General features: G+C 39.0%; 1 protein-coding gene across 4 annotated transcripts in view; it reads right to left on the bottom strand.

Moving 5' to 3' along the window:
- Nucleotides 1-19,337, bottom strand: part of exoc6 (exocyst complex component 6) — a 68,239-nt gene that overhangs the window by 17,806 nt on the left and 31,096 nt on the right. For 2 of the 4 annotated variants that reach the window (XM_041815382.1, XM_041815385.1), the window contains exons 6-20: nt 18,928-18,981; nt 17,461-17,611; nt 17,209-17,370; nt 16,464-16,532; nt 15,218-15,301; nt 14,948-14,994; nt 13,075-13,195; nt 9,597-9,668; nt 8,585-8,682; nt 8,169-8,274; nt 7,913-8,022; nt 7,700-7,811; nt 7,485-7,619; nt 6,481-6,660; nt 5,666-5,695 (exon numbers count right to left, since the gene is read on the bottom strand). In XM_041815382.1, coding sequence (XP_041671316.1) covers nt 5,666-5,695; nt 6,481-6,660; nt 7,485-7,619; nt 7,700-7,811; nt 7,913-8,022; nt 8,169-8,274; nt 8,585-8,682; nt 9,597-9,668; nt 13,075-13,195; nt 14,948-14,994; nt 15,218-15,301; nt 16,464-16,532; nt 17,209-17,370; nt 17,461-17,611; nt 18,928-18,981 — 1,531 coding nt within the window. The remainder of the gene's footprint in view (nt 1-5,665; nt 5,696-6,480; nt 6,661-7,484; nt 7,620-7,699; nt 7,812-7,912; nt 8,023-8,168; nt 8,275-8,584; nt 8,683-9,596; nt 9,669-13,074; nt 13,196-14,947; nt 14,995-15,217; nt 15,302-16,463; nt 16,533-17,208; nt 17,371-17,460; nt 17,612-18,927; nt 18,982-19,337) is intronic. The other 2 variants (XM_041815383.1, XM_041815386.1) reach the window with 1 other exon arrangement.

Here is a 19,337-nt window from a genome sequence, read left to right as displayed (position 1 = left end):
AGATAAACTGTTAGCTTTCGATCTTTGTACAAACATATTTATAAAGGTGAAATATGTGAGGCATACAGCGGCACTTAAAACGGTCTACTACCTAGAGGGGTTAGGAGTCAGGAACCTGTTAAGGGTGGGTCATGATTTTCAAATATAAAAAAGACATTAATTAAAAGAAAACAAATAAAAGCTGTTTGATAATTCAATTTTCTGACACCAGCAGTTGGGGTAAGATCTTAAGCTGGGTGGACACTGTGCGATTTTCATCTGATTCAGCCGTGAATTTTGAGTCTCACGACTTACAGTAGGATCATTCGTCGTTTGTTGTGCTGTGTACAGAGGGATGCAACAGCTGACCATGACCCAACTACGGCCTGACCAGCCACTCCCTTATTGTCAGATGGATTTCTGACGTTTGACATTTTGGTCGTATGGCTCCAGACACATCCACAGTGGGAGAGGAGCCACGAGCAGAATCCTCAACTTTGGAGTATTTTTCTTTGTTTAACTGTCAGACAGCAGCTTAAATCATTAAGGACAACAGCAAGAATGACTTCCTAATGCCCACCACCCCACTAAAATAAAGGAAATAAACGAGCAGGAAATATTCCTACACGTGGGCGGCCAGCTGACATGGATGGCGATGCTGTTTGTGTGTTTCATAGAGAAAGAGAGAGTTACGATATGACTTCTACCTCAATATGTGAGACTTTTGCAAAGGCCACAGATTTTTTTCACAGTCCGTCCTTACTAGAGTCATATAAGGGTTTAAAATTCTGGTTATCTGACAACTCTTATGCAGCCAACACTCTCTGAAACAGGACAATATGTATATATTAGTCATTGGTACTGACCAAAAAAGATGGGTCAGGGTGTGTGACATCCTCGCCTGATCTACATGAATTTAAGTAGGACTACATATAGGTTGTAAGTTATCATAGTGGATTAGAATGGCTGAGTGTCACAAGACCAGTGACTTTCTTTGGTTAGCAATGGGATATACTAAAACTGAGGAGTCAGCCCTCAAAATGTCCCTTAAAGCAGTTTTATTTTAGGCAAGGCAAATGTCGCAACAGACACGTTTTGACTCACCGTCTTCTTCAGGACCGCAAATCGAAACGTGTCTGTTAAATAGCCTACTCTATGCCAGGCATCCTAAAGTTTACATCAGTGCAGGCAGGAAGGTGCATGAAGCTTTCAGAGCAGGGATTTGTATCGATGGATTATACTGATACAAATCAGAATGAGGACTATCCCATTAAAGTGAAGTGAATGATGAGAACATTTACGGTGCTTTTTAGACCTTGTCATGTGTTCAATGCTTAGCATCACACATAAAATAAAAAACAGCCCACTGCATGCAGATAAGGCACAAATTAATCTCATCCAATAATGAACACATGGAGCACTTCACAAACTTCCACAGTTTAAAACAACAATAGTGTGAGTGTTTTCACTGCATTTAACCTTTAACCTATGCTGAAATGGATAAAACTGCTATGATTTTAGCATTTGAGACACTTACAGCAACTTAGAATGGATCTGTAAATCACAGTTAGTGTTTGTTGGAAACAGAAACTGAAAAGCAGATCAACAAAATCCATTCAGATATTCATGCAAAACAACCTCTTAAAACCAGGGATGATGTGGAGACCCCTCAATATCAATGACAGAGCAGCTTACAGAGTAAAAGTCCAATTGAAAAACACTTAAAAGCAATCAGGGATTCCTGTAATCATGTCTATTGGAGTAAAAGTCATGAAGGGCAACTTCTAAAGGTTTTAAGTCAATCTGACTTAAAGAACATATATGTATACATGCACACATCTGTTATGTATACAAAGACACCATGTATACATCATATGAATTTCTTGTCTATATTTGAGGTCCACAGCATCCCTTTTTACACCCATCATGCTGACAATTAACTGGCACACAGCAGTGAAACATGTGGTGTCAGAGTTATGCTGTCCATTCAAAAAGCTGGTGTCACATCTCCACTGATGGCTGCAATTGCTTCATGTAAACTTTGCATAAACTAGGAGCCAACTAGAAGACCATTCTCTCACAAATGTGCCACAAAAAGTGCCTGCTCACAATTGTAATACTGAGTCTGAGCTGTAAAAGTAAAAATGTCCCAGATCCTCTTCTTCCATCCTTCTTTCTAGACTATGTTTTTGCTTTATGTAACTTAAACTTTAAGAACTTTCTTTGTACAGATTGGAGTTCCTAATGGCTTCATGAATTGTTGATTAATTTCCTCCACTAGTGCCCAGCCTAATGGTCCAATTCACAAAGCATATTGTGCAAAAGATATTCAAGCTGTAACACGTCTATAAAGTTGTTCTACCCAATGCCATTTGCTCTTGTTTGCTCTCTGCGGCTAAAGGCAGCACTGAGGGAGGTCAATTTTGTCCACATACAGACGAGCTGAAAAGGACAAACACTTTTCTAAGGAGTCCAGACTCAATAAGAGTTAACTGTTAATAAAAAAATTCTTCCAGGACCAAGCTAGTGGATGATGCTCATCTAATTTAGATTAGGACCTGCATACTGGATGACTACATACATGTGTCATATGCTAAGTGCATGTGCAAAGTGGTTTAGCCTCAAGAGCTCTAGAAGGCTTCAACAGCTCATTATAATATTTTGATAATTTCAATGCAATATTTTTGTTCATTGTATTTACAGATAATATTTTTTAGGTAATCCAGAGGTGGGATGTTGTCCTAATCAGCGGAAAGTTTGAGAACATAAATCCATCATGAAAACTGTGGTGCAGTTAACACCAACTCCATTAAGAATTAGAAATGATGGTTAGCTTTGCAAATTTGGGATATGATGTTCTTTTTAGAAAGAGGATTATATGCACAGAAAAGGGCCAATTTTATCCCTAATTAATGCAGACTGGCTCATTTAAGTCACTTTGCTATGCAGTATGGCTCAGCAATTAAGTGAAATTTGGATTAAATCCCAGTATGGCAGACTCTTATTTCTAAATTGCATAGGGTGCAATATTCAAATAACCTGGAATGCATGCAAAAATACCAGTTTAATACAACTTTTGAAGCAGAGGTGTTATTGTCTACACATCATGCAAGTATTCAAGTGTCATTTTTTGACAACAGTTTGCAAAAATTCCTACTTTCTTTGTTTTTCTTATCAAAAATGAAAATTACATTAAAACAATCTTTCACCTTAATACAATAATTCGTATCACAGTTGCAATATGAGCCAAAATAATATAAACGGGACATTTTTTTTTCTAAATAGTTCAGCCCTACTTTGCACAGTATCACTTAAAAATATTCTCACAACAGGTTTGGTGAGTGCAAGTGTTGCACAATCCTGTTAATCAAGCTTGAAGCCTTGAGAAGTTTGTCTTTCAGAATTCCAGTTTGGTTTTGAAGAAGACCAGAAGACTTTAGTTTTTAATGTCCCTGTAAAGTGATTTCAAAAAATCAGTATTTTAGGTGTGTTGTATGACAGGCCACTGTGTTATGAACCACCAGACCAAATTTCATTTATGAAAAACATCTCTAAGTTTATTAACTTAAGCTTCAAAATCTTAAATAATGAGGCAGTAAAATCTGCTCTAGAATTGTGTTGGCATGTCAGTTGAATATGCTGAAGCCACGCCCACTCACAAGAATAAAAAAAAAAAAAAAAAAAAAAGCTACAACCTGAATGGAGGAAACATCTGCTATGCTGCTATGCTATAACCCTCTTATTTAAGACACAAGAGAAACAATCGCATTTATGTCATTACTGACACTTTAGAACTAAAAAGTCTCAGTTCTATGTCCTCATCCTATATCTAACTCTTGGGGTGTTCCTAATATTTCATTTCCTGAGTTACGTGAAGTTATATCCCTCCTGTTTATGAGATGGCTTTGTTGTTCATTTGCTGCTGTAAACACACCATTTCCATGTTGCTCTTCAAAATAAAAGTCTTTGATGATGATGAGCATTGGAGACTTTTATTGTAACAGGAATAGAACATGTCTATCATCGGATACTTTACTATACATTATCCATGCAAACACACAGGAGGGATTGAGCTGTTGCTGCTTTGAGACATGCAGCTTTACAAGTTTTTTGTGAGCTGCCATTAACTTAGGGAGACGAGAACTTGCTGCTTTGAGAGAGACAAAGCCACAGTCTGCTTCTCTTAATCATCCAGGACTGAAAACAAGTGAAATATGGATTAAAACACAAATTCAGCAGTTAAGAACCCTAATTCTGCTGCATCTGGTTCAAGTAAAAAAATAGACAAGCACTCCAGCAGTTAGCCTACCCCTGACCTTAAAGTAAACTATGGCTAGAGCAGCTGCCTGGCTCTGTGCCAGAGCAGAAATAAAGTACATTTTCTGGCTTAAATCTCTCTGTTATGATGCTGTAAATGACCTGTAGGCCACCATGGCTGGTAGATGTGGTAAATTTACCTCACACTGAACAAAAAAAACAGCATTTATCTGGATGGTTAGCTTCAATGATGGCAGTTACATTAGCTAAGCTGTAATTTTATATCATTGTAGCGTTCAGGGGATGGGGTAATTCCTTATTTGCACCTTATTTTCCCTGCCAAAATTAAACCTAGCCACAAAAGATGTGAACAACTTTTAAAGTGTCTAAATCCCAAATCCAGTCAAATTGAGATCTCAGAGTTCTCAGATGTTTACAGCAATCTTATTCCAATATAGCTTGTGTTTTTTGACAGAAGTTTTGGATTTCACTTTACAGGGACCTTAAACAAATGAACATGACATAAATTTCGTTGGTGGTTATTAGCTACACTTTATGATTGTTGTGTGATCACTAAGTGCAAAACATTGACTGTGGCCCACTAAATATTACTTGTAGAGGTATCATCCCAATGCTCATCCACTGAGCTCCCGTAAGAGAAGGTGGAAAGGAATAATCTGGGCCAGGAGTAAAACGCTATCTCATACACCTGACACTGCATCTTATTCTGCAGCTATTTTCATATCATTTAACCCTTTAGAGGTTAAAAATATGAAGAAAGTTATAATAAAATGTCCATACCTGGTTAATAGTCTTTGCTATGAGGCATACACGGTGTTGAACTTTGTCTTGTTGCACCACAACAAAGTAACTTTCTGTCTTTGTAACTGTTGGAAAAAGTTTTGGACTCAGTGACCCACAAAGAGCCTCAGAAAAACTGGGGGAAAAAATCTCTAAACAACTCATTTAACTAAGAATGAGCTTAGTTAAATGTAAAGGAATGGAAGAGATGAAAAATGATGCTCTAACTTACAAACAAAGGAAAGACTGGATGATCTATCAGGATGTGACCCGGTAAAACAGAGCTCCTCAAGAATAGCAAGGCTCATTTGTACTTCGCTCATGCAGCAAGAGAAGCTTACAGGCTTGTTTAAAATGGTAAAAACAAACAAAAATCTTAAGTATTAACAGTTTTTAAAGGGGAGAATTGCATGAATAAGCTTCTTTGGCAGCATGATCCATGGAGGACCTTCCTCATCTATTTAAATGCTAAAACCCCGTCCTTAATATGTTGAAACTACAGGTGTTAAAAGAGCCAACAAGCCCAGCGAAGTGGAGCTTCCACAGTCAAACAACAGCATGCTTTTCATCTCCACTCTGCCTGCAGATTGGCAGAAAAGTATTGTAACAGCCAGGCAGGAATACTCACCGACATCGATGCATGGTCATTGTTGTTATTCTGAGCAGAGACACCCCCAAATCAACCAAAAATGGAAGAGGGGGAGGGAAAGAGGGAAAGGAAAGGAAAAGAAATGTGCCAACAATAAATGGACAGGAGGAGGTAAATTCAGCTAGAGATATCTTGCATGCTTGACAAGTCAAATTAATCAAGGAGTAAAACTTCTAGCAAAAGAAATTAGTTACAGAGCTGTTGATTACAGGGGGTGAGGGTGGGGAGACATTCTTCAAACAAAAACAAACAAACTGGCAGCCATTCAAAACACAAAAGATGATGGAAAGGAGAAGAAGCAGGTGGCCACTGAGAGAGGATCCGAACAGGCTGACGCTGTCTGAAGCTGTCTGCTATAAAGGCCAAAACACTCCAAGTCCTTCACACTTTAAATCACCAAGATTTTCATATCTGAGATAATGACCTCAATAATAGGCTTCAGCTTAGTTAAAGCCTAGTTAGCATGCAAATACAGACCACAGCTGCATAACGCACACTTAGTTCAACTTTAAAATCTGCAATGTAGCAGAACGCTTTAAACAGTGCACATTTTTTGTAAGGATGTGATGAGCATGGACTGACACAACAGAACAGATGTAGGGGTTCAGGGATAGAGGAAAGAAAATATTTCAAAAATGGACTTATCACATCCCTTTTAATAACAAAAAATGATCAGGGATGCCACAAACAATCTCAAAGAAGCACAAATGAATCTATAACCAAGAGGACAATGTTCCACACAGGGGAGGCGGCTGGTTTAACAGGTATGAGGTTGTTTGGTGGGTAAGACTCACCGGTAGATGTGTGAAGACTTGGAAAGTAGAACGCAGGAAGTTGATCAGGTCCATGAGGTACCCAGAGGCCCGGCCGTCTGACTCCGCCATGCCCCATTCATAGTCTGCTAGCTGGATAAACTCATCAATCTTCTGGTTGAGTTTGGTGTAAATCTCTCCTTCTGCAGCATGACGAGCATCCTGAGAAATGCATTTTATGAGCTGCTTTGACAGGATAACCAGATTTAATACTATTTTAAAAAACCTGGAAAGCTAGCCACATAATTAACGTTACTACATTAGTCAATGCAGCTGTGTTTGCTTTAGTAATGTGAGCTTGAGCAAATATAGCTCAGTACATAAGAAGCATTGATAGCTGCTTTGTGAGCTTAGCTTTAGCTACATCAGCTACATAGCTACATTAGCAATGTTAGCGCCATTATCTTTAGCTAAGTTAGCATTAGCAACATGAGCCTTAGCAAATGCAGCTAAAACTAACTTAGCTATGCAGATAGCATGGATGCGTAGCTTACGTAGCTGCTTTGGGAGCTTAGCCTTAGTTACTTAGCTATGCAGCTCTGTTATCTACGTAGCTCACAAAGCTTCCAGAGCTTTTTTAGCTTTGCTGGCTGCATTAGAATGTTTTCATGGAGGGCAAGCTTTTTCCCCATAAGCAGACTGTTTACTTGGTTTTATTTAACGTTTTTGTAATCAGGTTTTGCAGGTCAGGTTTTTAACTTACAACTCTTTGGTAAGGGTATCCAAACTCTTACCTTAACCCTGAAAGGAAGTTATTCATCTTTTATGTCATAAGTTTTAGCATGTATTTTCGTTCTGAGATATATGGCATCTCAGATGGAAGTGGCCGTCAGGTCTGCAGCCAGACTGTTTTGCTTTTCCCACTCTTGCTCTCTCAGTGCAATAGAACATTCATTTTCACACTGCGCAACAACGATTAATGCTTTCGAAAAAAAATGTTCAGTGGTTTTAATTGTGCCTGATTACATTAAAAAAAATCTATTTACCTTAAATGTGGATAAGCCGTAGAGTCTTGTGGTGTGAACTGTTTCAGGGGAGACATTGGTGATATTTGTAATAAACTCCTCCAGATACCTGCAGGCCTGCTCCAGGTGGGTGGTGTTTATGATGATCTGCACCAGCTGCAGAGGCAAGGTCATGGTTTTAGATTTCCTGTGATCTACATGATGTTTGTGATTAGTAATTACTGTGTCACTCATACCTCAGTTAGTCCTATATGAGGCTTTTTGATGAGGTTCTGCAGGCAGCTGCTGAGCGTTCTCGTCAGCAGTAGGTTGGTGGATTTCCTCAACATGTCGTCGATCTCTGTTGAACTGGGAACACAAAGTAGTTTTACAGATCTGGATATATTACATCTGCAAATCTAAAAGAGACAATGTGCAAAAACATACAGAAACTGTTCATAATAACCAACCTGCGATGTAGTGACTCAGAGAACTTCAGGCTGGCGTAGATGAACTCTTTGACCTGTGTGTAGATCTGAGGGACGGACTGAGACATCGGTAGCTTCTTTGGAAAGTCTTGCTGCTTACACAAACAGACGGACAGAGAAACAACATTACATAACCCACTCCTCCCTGTTTCATACTTTTACGACTTTTGACAAATGTATTCATCTAGTCAAAGCTCTTTATACGGGAGCAGAAAGTTGAGTCTCTTAAACTTGTTACCTTCTCTATCTCAGCATCGTGGAACGGAAAGCGGCTGACTACCAGTTTGTACTCCTCCTCTGTCTCCACTGGGATCGGACTGTAGTTGTCCATCTCAAAGATTTCCCTGTGAAAAATAAAGGTTTACAACTTCTGCAAACTCTCCAAACATTACCAGAGCCTAGAGTGTCCACAAGTGTTCATCAGAATACATCTACATGGGGAAGTGTGCTGTGGGTGTATTTTATTCCTTAAAAAAAGGGTGGACCCAATTATACAAAAATAACCAACACTGTTTTCAATAAACATTGCATTCCTTACTGGATAAAAAAAACAGCAACTTATGTATTAAAATGGACAGCATTTACAAATCAATTTTTGGACTTAGAGCAGAGTCCAAACTCAGCTGTGACTTTTTACCAGTGACAGTAACTCACCTGAAAACCAGCGCCCACTTCTTGAGAAGAGTTTCATTGTACTGGTCTCTGACTTCAAACAACAGGTCGAACAGCCGGTTCACTGGGAAACCATAACCCTGAAAACACAGAGAGACATCATACATGCTGCTTTATAGATTTCAGTGCATATCAAGTCTGTTTTCTTTGTACACATGTCGAGATCCATGATTTAGTAAAAACGTTGCACACAGAGTCTGAAATTATTTTTCTGTTCAAAAGAAAATGCACAGAAGGAGAAGGTCACATATTATGACTGTGGGGAAATTTTGATCATGATAAAAATTAATACTGGCAACTGTTTCATCTCTACTCCCGCTAGAACCCTCATAGCCAAGCTGGAGAGTGAGAGCACATCTTTTCAATTCAGACTTTCTTGTTATGTGGCTGTGACCTGAAACTCTGGTCTTGATCTATCATGTTCCATCCACAGAATGCACAGGCATAACGCTAAATCACAGCCACTGCTCTTAATAGCCAATCACCTATTTAAATGACTTGAGCAGATGGGATAAGTTGCAGAGTAATCAAACCTGTTCTGAAAAAAATCAGAGTGCAAAACATGATTGGTACAACATCAGACCTATTCCTATTTTTTGGGGCCACTGGGGGATGGAGTGAAACCCAGCTGTTACTGGGCGAGAGTTGGGATACACCCAGGGCAGGATGCCAGTCAATTACAGAGACCAACAAGGAGTCACACTCATACCTATGGGCAATTTAGAGTCACCAGTCAGCCTTAAGAACATGTCTTTGGTCTGTGGGAGGAAACTAGAGTTCCTGGAGAGGATCCATGCATGCAAAGGGAGAACATGCAAACTCCACACAGAAAAGTCCTGTCTGTTTGGTATGTGAACCAGGAACCCTCTTGCTGTAAAGCAACAGCATTAACCACTGAGACACCTTGCAGCCCAACATAAGACTGGATTTCTGTTTAAACAATTTCAGATGTAAAACAAACTCAGTGAGTAAAAGCCAAGATGTTTGAACCTACCTGTAGTGTGTCAGCAAAAATGACTATGAGGTTCTTGAGCTCCAGGACCAGGTCTGGGTCATCACAGTATGACTACGGACAATAAACATCATTATCAGCAGGTAATATTTACATGCATGTAGCAACAAAAACAACACTGTCACACTTATATCTCATAACGGAGTGTTTAAGAGATTTGAAACGAACTGAGAGGTTCAACTCAAAGATTCAAAAAACATTTTTACATTTAAAAAACTGAAATAAAAGCAAAAGGATCTTTCATGCACCAAGTTTGTTCTAACAGCCATGGCATCGAAAATTAAGCTCAATTTGGTGTCCTCAATATCAATAATATCTAAACAGAATGAAAAGTTAACAGGGATTTATACTTGATTTGGGCTTTTAGATACCAAGTGGTGATCCTTAATGGGTTGTGTGGACGTATCTCAGCGTAGTTTGATATCTGTTATAGCTCAGACTGCATACAAAGGAGGTCTAGAACCCCTTGATTTGGGTTGGATTAGTTGTGTAGATGCAACGTTTACTGGCCCACATCAAATACCATCCCATTAACTGATGTGATCTGCAGTATTCTGCTCATTTTAGAGATCCAGATTATCAGTCTCACCTCAGTAATAAGAGCCGGTATTTAGGCTTCTATATGGCTCTTTATTTGGTACCACATTGATGTTTTTTCATGAGTCTCTTAGCTCATGGCCAATTACACCACAACCAGTCTAGTCACCAGCAGCTTCACAGCATGTAGGGATACCAAGTCACAGTAAGGGAGACAATATATGGGCTATTGTTTGCATTAGAGGTAGACAAGTGAGTTCTGATGTCTGGTTGTTCATACATGCAGAGACAAAAGTGCAGTCACTTGGTTTTTAAATGCCCAAAATGCATCACAAATGCAAAACAAATGTGTAGTCAGGACTACAGCTGCAAAATCCTCCATTAATAAGCATCTTGTTTTCAGTTTTCTGGTCATTGTAGACTAAACCTCCAACAAATCAAAGAAGAAAATCTTCTATGTTTAAAATTTTAACCTATGTAACTAAAAAGCCAGAATAAAAGCTTGACAGGCTAAGCACCAGTTACTAGGGGGAGTTAAGGAGTGGGGAGGGGTCTTAGCAAAGGGTCAATCAACACAGAGAAGCTCCCTCCATTTTTCTGGGGTGCAGAGTGATTTATGACCCTGAAAGCAGCACAGTTGAGTCCTAAACACTGACACAGGGATCCTGCCAACACAGGAGTGTGTAAATCAACTGAGTAAATGAACACAGGCTGAGATTTGACGTAAAGCAGCGACCGCCTGCCTCTCTGTTTACTCAGAGACACACGTATATACACCAACAACCAGCTGGAGACTGAACTACACAATGCACCTTGCATGTTAGGACAGTTTTCTTAGATCAAGTTTGACAATCGTACTATATGTGTCGTCTTAAGCCATGTAGTGTATAGTGCCACCACCTTTATTTGAAGACGATGAACCTAGCGGTCTGTGTGAGTAATATGGTTTTAAGATGTATGAAGTTTTAATAGATGAAAGTATTCCCTCTAGCCATGAAACTGCTGACATTGTTCAACAGTCAGCATGTTTACATGCCATTAGAAAAAGTTGAATTATGGTGTTAGTCCTGCTAAGTTTAATTTTTTAACGTCAAAATCAGTCACAGTTTCTTGAAAACTAAAACACCTAGATAATGCAGTTGGAACTCAGACTACATTTGCATGTTTATACCTCAATTTAAACCAAATTGGACTCGGCACAGCCTTTGAAACACAAGTCAAATAGCAAATACACTAAGCACCAGGGCTCCATATTGACAGTTTTTGCCACTATCACTGGAAAAATCTTAAATCATACCAAACTGATGGGAAACTGTCCCCAAAAATGGCAGCTTTACTTAAAAGCTTCTTTGCAATGGTAGCACTTAAAAATCTGAAGTACTACAAAGAAAGGCAATACTGATTGCTAAAAAACATCATGAAACATTATGTTAGGCCACGCTGTAGTAGTCTTAAGCTGGCAATCAGTGCGATGAGTCCACAATGAGCCCAAAGTCAGTGTCAAACTAACTTCATATTTTTATAGAAAAAGCATGCAAAGATCTGCTTTTTAAATTTGCAATTAGTTCACTAGGTAATTTTCTAAGAAAAATATTTTCCATCTATATAAACATGAAGCTTTTGCATGCAAATGCTGTTAGAAATATAAAAGTTTATGACATAAATACACCATGATTAATCACGACGAAGCATACATTTAAAGTACAAAAAGTATGGTAACTATAGTTTTTAAACTTCCTTTAAAATCTCAGCTTAGTTGCAATGGTTTGTAAATTACAATATCTTAATTTGCTGAGCAATAATATCCATAAACTGCAAACTTAGGCAGCAGACAAACATCAATTACCTTCAGCTGCAAAGTGATAGGTCTGCAGTCTTTGGTGACCCATTTACTGTTTGCATTAGTTAGCTTAGTTATTGTTTTGTTAATAAATCCAGGTCTGCTGCAGGACATCAGAAGTCTTAAGCCTTGGCTGAGCAAAGCAGAAATCGTGTTGTTGCTGCCTTTATACATCATCACAACCTATAAGGACAATGTGCATAGCATTTGTCCCAAAAGTAAAAAAGTAAATGAAATGCTCAAAGCTGTTATATTGTTCATGTTTTGGCCATTTAACATATGACTGGATGGCCGCCTGCAAATGTGTTAGCAAGACTAATTGAAAGTTTGTCCAAAAGTATGGACCTGAAAGGGTGGCATGTTATCATCTACTTTATTGGATTAATATATATTGTTCAATTAATCCATGCATTATATTGAGAATTTGACAGTAATCTAGTAAACTATCCTAATTGAGCTGTAACTGTAGCTCAGCTTAACAGTGCATGTAAACAAACTGACTGAATGAGAAGTGAAGCTGCTCATGGGTGGGTTTGTGAAAAGATTTGCTCCTGGTGTGCTGCCCATGCAGTGGTTGTAAGGGCAGGACCCCCGGCAGTGTGGAGCTGCCTGTGTCACGGCCCAGCAGAGGGGCTGGAGGCCGGGTGGGGTGGGTTGGGGGGGGACACCAGGGCCTTTGTTAGTGTTCTCACCCCTAGCTGTGCGGCCCATTCTCTGGCCTGTTAGCATAATCCTCTGGGTCATTTACAACTGAGTAGAGCCCAGCGGTCAGGAATATGCCTCCTTAATCTGCTGTTATTGTTGCAATCTGTCTCTCATTAAGGCCCCAATGACCTCCTCTTTGGCCGCATGCGTATGTGTGTTTTGACCTCTTCTCCTGAGAGTGACATCATTAGTGTTTGTGGGTGCGCTGACCTCTGTGGGGCTGTGAATGAAGCGTCTTCCAGGATAAATAGATCCACAGCAGGCTCTATTATCTCTATTAACTCTTAACAGCCACCTTCTCATTCACAGTACTCTCCCTGCTGACTGGGTGCGTGTGAGTGTGTGGGTTTAAATGTGTGTGTCTATGTGTGAACCTACAGAGTGCGTTCGGAGCACAGCGATGATCTTGGACAGCGCCATGTTCCACAGTTCATCAGTGAAAGCTCTGGTCACCAGCCCCTGTGTGGCGTGAAGGATGTGGTCCTCCACTACGAAGAAACTGGAAACACACAGAAAATACACTTTTCTCAATATGTTTTAGACGTGGTCAAATAGAAGGACAACATGACTGATGATAAACCAACCCACTGTACAGGAAATAAAAAAAGACTTCCATGAATTAAGGAACTTCCACCAGATGGCAGTGAGACCAAGATAGGCAGACATATCAACAGCTAGCAGCTGGCTCCGTTCATCCATTCAGTTGCACATAGCGCAAGCCTCAGCCATGAGGAAAGCCCCTTTGCGACTAATACCTCCACATGCACAGGTGAGCAAAATGAGCTAACTTATCCTCAGAGCTGACGCTGAACAACAGACTTATTTAACCTCATGCTAATGGCACACACAAGATCACCAAGCACTTCAGTCACAAATACACAGAGCTGTTTACAAAACGCAACAGGTTAGCACACAAGCTAGCTGGCTAGCCCACTAGTAGGAAGCTGATGAGCTTAGCGTTAGCAAATCCTTAGCTAGTTGCCATCATCGTTGCCCAGCAGCAGATCTGACAGGGTGACAGGAAAACGTGAGCTCTAAAATGACAAATTTATGATGCTAAAGTTATATGAGTTATGACTGAAGAGCTAAATAGCTTACAGTAGGGCTGCTAACGTTTGTTACATGAAAATACGGTGGCTCTATAGCGTGAGACTAAGCAACTAGTAAAAAAGATAAAAAGTCACACTCCCTCTATGAACCTGTCAGTGCCCAGACTTAACATAAAGCCCTGGAGAAAGACAAAAATAAGATCAGGTCACTGGAGTAATGTTTTAGTATGAAAAGCCTGATCACAGATTTAAGGAATCTATTTTATGTATAGACTAATAGCATTGTTTTAAATATTACCAAATAAACTTTATATAGGTTCCAATCTCATTTAATTTAAATCTAACAGCAGATTAGCTGCTATCCTTGATGTCTGTAAAATTAGGCATTAAAGATATCTTGAAAAATGAACTTTTTAAACTCAGTGAGTCTTCTAGTTTTGTAAAAGCACGCTGTATAAGAACAAATAAACAAGAGTATCAAATAATTGATTATAGCTATAGAAGAGTTACCATAAATAAAAATTAGATAACCAAAACTTTGTTTAAATGTATGTTTTACACTTCAGGTTGTTCATAAATGATCATTTCCACAGTGTGAAAATCCCACATAAACCTCCTATTTCTGATCTCCACCTTACAAGTATCATTTCAGGATCGAGTATCATGATACTAAATTGGGTATCAATATTGACGTTAAAATTCTGGTATTGTGACAACACTAATCAGAGTCATACTGTGACTTCGCAAATTCTTCTGTACTTCTCAGCAGTCTTTTGCATCACTGCTTGCAAACCTCTCCTTTGACAAAACTTTTCCTTCCTGTCTCATTGTGCACTGAAAAGCTGCAGATCAAGGACCAGGTACACCACTGCCTTAATATCTTCTGTTGTTGTTGTTGCTTCTACAGCAGCGTCACTCACACACTACACACACTAATACTGTAACAAGGTGCCTGGTACCACAAGACAGAGTATAGTCGAGCCAGGACTACATATGGAAAGCACGAGCAGATGTTTTTAAGCATTAAAGAGAAATTCAAATCAATAAATTGTTTCCTTTCGTGTGTTCACTGGATTTATTTCTTTAAATTAGCAGAACTGAAGAAGGCAAGCTTGCTTTAACAAATGAAACTGTTTAAAAAGGACCAGAACTTCATGTCAATGACAACGTTTTCCTCTGTGACAATGAATTTTAAAGCTTACCCTACAATCTGATTGAAGTATCTTCTGTAGCCTTCCACTGTTTCGTGCTGAAAACACAGAAATAAAATATACCTTGTTTATACAGATTATGAATACAAGCTGATATTTATGAATTTGGTCCTTGAATTTCCTGGATATGCATGTGACATGTTTTTATGAAAGTACTACTTAATTGGTAATTGAGATCAGAGATTATTAGACTTAACTGGATTGGATTATTTGGGTTATTGGAGTTATTAGAGATTACTGGAGTATTTATGTGTTGCTCACCATGTTAGCCTGTGGCTGCAGAACAAGCCGTGCCTGTTTCTTTCTCTGCTTCCTGTAGTAGTTCTCAAATGTCTCCCGGTCACCCTGCAGACACAGAGAAACAAAAATGACTTCAATAACTTCTCTAAAAGTGGCGGACAAATATTCAGAGAAAGTCATTACAACTCTCTTACTTAAGGATCATTCAGGTACTGATTTAAATGACTTGATTTTCCAGTTCTTGTTATCATAAACCTGTTTCTGAAAGGTGTCCTTTAATATGACTGTAAATAATCTCCAGATACCTTGCAAAGTGCAGTGCCTATAAAAAGTATTGGATGTTTTATCATTTTATTGGTTTTATAAATCAGTCATGGTCAATAAAATTTGGCTTGTTATGACCCAAAATACTAACAAAAAGATCTCTTTAATATCAAAGGGAAAAGTGATTGCAGAGTTATGTCAATTAAATAGAAATATGTAATTTAAAGTAAGTGACTGCATAAATATTCACCCCCTTTAAAGTGACTGACCTAATGCAACAGAGGCACAACCAGTAAGTGCTAGCAGTCTCACAATCAGTGAAATGGGGATCACCTGAACGCAGTGAATGTGGCTCAAGGGATTGTAGTATAAAAACACCTGTGTCTGGAAGGTCCAGGCTACCATTACACCCTACACACTCCAAGCAACTCAGAGAGAAGGTTGTTGAAAAGTGAAAGTCAGGGGATGGATATGAAAAATTCCAAGGCACTGAATATCCCCCTGAGTGAATCCATCATCAAGATATAGAAGGAATATGGCACATGTATAAATCTGCCTAGATCCTCACAAACTGAGTGACTGTGCAAGAAGGAGACTAGTGAGAGAGGCCATGTCAAAAAAGCCAAATTATATTGACCATGATTGATTTATTAAAAATAAATAAAAGGGGCAAACATCCAAGAAGTGAAATTTTTTATAGGCACTGTAGGTTTGTCAATGAGGGTGCAAAGAAAAACTTTTAAAGACTAGGAGACACTACTGTCTTGCTCTTTCGTCTGGGAATACACTAGAGAATACTTAAGCAGTAGGTGAATCAGTTCATGAGATCAAAGCATTTCAGAGCGGCACAAATGAATTGTGGGAGATCACTTCCTGTGGTGGATGAATATTTTAAATGTCATCCCAGTGAGGATGTGCACGTGTACGGATAGTGACGGTTGTGTTGTTGAAATCATTTTCATATGTAAATTTGAAAAGCTAATTGAGACAGTGAGACACCTACCAGAACTGTGTATATGTGCAAACACCTGTAGACAGGTGAGAAGTCCACCAGGTCCTGAGCTGTTAGAATCTGTCGGACAAGGATGAGAAACAAAATTACATTCCTTTGGTAGCAATTTATATATCAAGCAATTACAACATACAGAGATCTATGTTAATAAACGGCCTTATCATGTACTAATAAAAAATACAAAAAAATCTCTTGAATTCATCTTTAAAAATTACAGCTTGTTCTCAATGAAGCTCTTGATTATAACTATGCAAAATAAAAGTCAGACTTTTACAACAAGACTTTTGTAATTTGCAGAAATCACATCACAAAGACTGAAACACTGTAGTTTTAAGGCTGGCTCAGACGACAATTATTTTTTTGTAAATAAAATAAAATGTACACATTAATTCCCCTGATGGAGAAGAAGTAGGGACTCTTGTAAATGATGATGCAAAGATAAAGAGCAAATGCTCTAATGTTGGTAGGCATCGGGATTCACATGGCTGACGTCAAACTAGACAATGACTTAAGAAAATTTCTGACATGCTAGTCTTGTTGAGTCATGTCGTGGGGTGTCTTGGATGCGTCGTTAATTATGTCATACTGAAAGACCATTTGATGCTCAAAATCAGGCCTGAGATTTGATGATGAGCTGCGATGTTACCGTCGGGCTCCAATCTGTCTGAATTCGTGTAGTCTAAGCCGCCTTAAGGATACCTCATGCCACATCCTATTTTATACAGTATTTCCTCACTTCTTCATCAGCTTCCTCCTCATCTCCAGAGTCTTCCTCCATCATGAGGCCATTGTGAGCATGTGAATGTGTTCGTCCGTTGAGGGAGTATACAGGCTTGGTGTAGTGGCCTGTACTGGCCTGTTTGGCTACTGCACTGTTAAACGTTCTGTGCTGCTGTGCCTAAAAAAGATAAACACACATGCACACAAAGATCAGTTAATGAAAACATTTTTACATTATCTGATAAAATAAAAACACAAACCCTCTTACCTGTCTCATGGCGGTCTCTCCAACCTTGTCTGAGTGTTTTCTGATGCTCTCCAGGAAGTCCTTGAGGTCGGACATGGAGATCTCCTTGATCTCTTCTCTGAGTTTGGGCAGGTTTTCAGCCATGATCTGACAGAATCTGTACTGACTGACTCTGCAGGAGACATGAGACCAGTCATGATATAAACACTTCAAAAACCACCATGAGCACTTAAACTTAAGTATGAAAAAGGAGCAAAGTTTAATTTATAAAAAACTAACAAAAACCAATTGCAATACCATCTATTATCAATTTTGAGGTACTCAGAGCTCAGGTGATTACAGTGCAATATGGTGATTACACTTTGTTGTTTTCAATAAATTGCTAACTCAAATGTTTTTTTTTTGTCTCAATCCCATTTCTTCTTTTTGCATTTTGAAGCTCTACTTAGAAACTTCTCAAGATCCAACAGTGCAAAATGTAAATTCTTGCAATTTTTCAACTGGTCTTAAAATTTTGATCAGGAGTGTACATCCAATATCAGGCAAGGCCTCAGAGAAATTGGATTTTTAAATGTAATGAAGTTATGGAGAAGTGTTTTTCATACATATAAATTTAGCACAAAAAAGTAAGGAAACATGCTTTTGTGGGAAGAGCAGCAGAGCTGAGAATGTGGGTATGCATATGAAAGTTATGAATGTGTACAACTGAGATATTGGCTAATAATACTGACAAATTTAAAATCTGCTGATACAATACTTACCATTTTGAGCATTGCTTTCCAATGCACATACAAGGCCTATGATGGTTTTTTATTCATTACTATGACTGTAGTCATTTGGTTGTGTCCTGCCTCCTTAGAGACTCCCCTCAACTCCCCTCAGACAGAACTTTACCCTTTAAGGGACATATGTGACTTATCCAATTTTGGAAAACTGGTGACACTGCAATCATGTTGTAGGATTCATGACAGTGTAATAATGGTGCCCTGGTGTTTTGGATTAAAATATCATTATGGTGTTTCAATCCACTGAGAGGGAGAGGCACAGCACGTGCACACAGTGTGGAAGTTTCACATACACACAAACTCACGCATGCACATACAAAGCTCTGCTCTGCCTCACTGGCTCTGTTGCTACCCACTGATAGTCTGTACCCCTATTTTGCCTCTGTCACTACCTTCAATGATGGAACAGGGGTGGGAAAACTTCACCCCAGCATTTCTCCTCTGTGCATTACAAATTACACGTGAGGCATAACAAAGACTTTAGTATTCTGCCTCCGAAAGGCAATACAGTTCAAGTGGCTGGCAAATGGTTAATCAACACAGGATTAAGCATTATGCTTCAAGTATGGTGGAGAGGTTCCTAGGAACATTTAGTCTATAGTCCCTGCTGAAGTTAGAACTGCTTTGATTCTAAAACCGAGCTACAGACTTCTCACGTCATCTTGTGACTTTTCTTCATGGAGCCTGGATAGTAAAGCTATACCTGGGAATGTAGACCTTCTCCAGCTGCTCCATGGTTTTCAGCGCAGCATAATACCTGCAGAGACAATCAACACAACTCGTGTTATCGTAAAATCACATTTATGTCTTTTAAAGTCACAATCAATAAAGGGTAGATCCACATTCTTCTGTAAACTGACTCACTGTAACTCTATGATTTTGGAGCCATGAAAGCCTAAACTGAAACCAGAGGGAGAAAGGAGCTAGTGCAGGGTCCAGACTTCACAGTAGACTTTAAAGGTGGTTTGCAAATGTCAGACTTGCAGGAAAAATTCACATTGTGTTAGGAATGTTATGGGATCATCTGGAAAATCAAAACCAGGCATAACCTTTAAGGAATTGTCACAATAGAGGAACTTTCAATTTGTGGTTGATCCCAATATTTGATGCAAG

The sequence above is a fragment of the Cheilinus undulatus genome, linkage group 20 (genome assembly GCF_018320785.1).
Source record: "Cheilinus undulatus linkage group 20, ASM1832078v1, whole genome shotgun sequence".
NCBI classification, from domain to species: Eukaryota; Metazoa; Chordata; class Actinopteri; order Labriformes; family Labridae; genus Cheilinus; species Cheilinus undulatus.
This window is presented reverse-complemented; position numbering and strand designations above follow the sequence as displayed.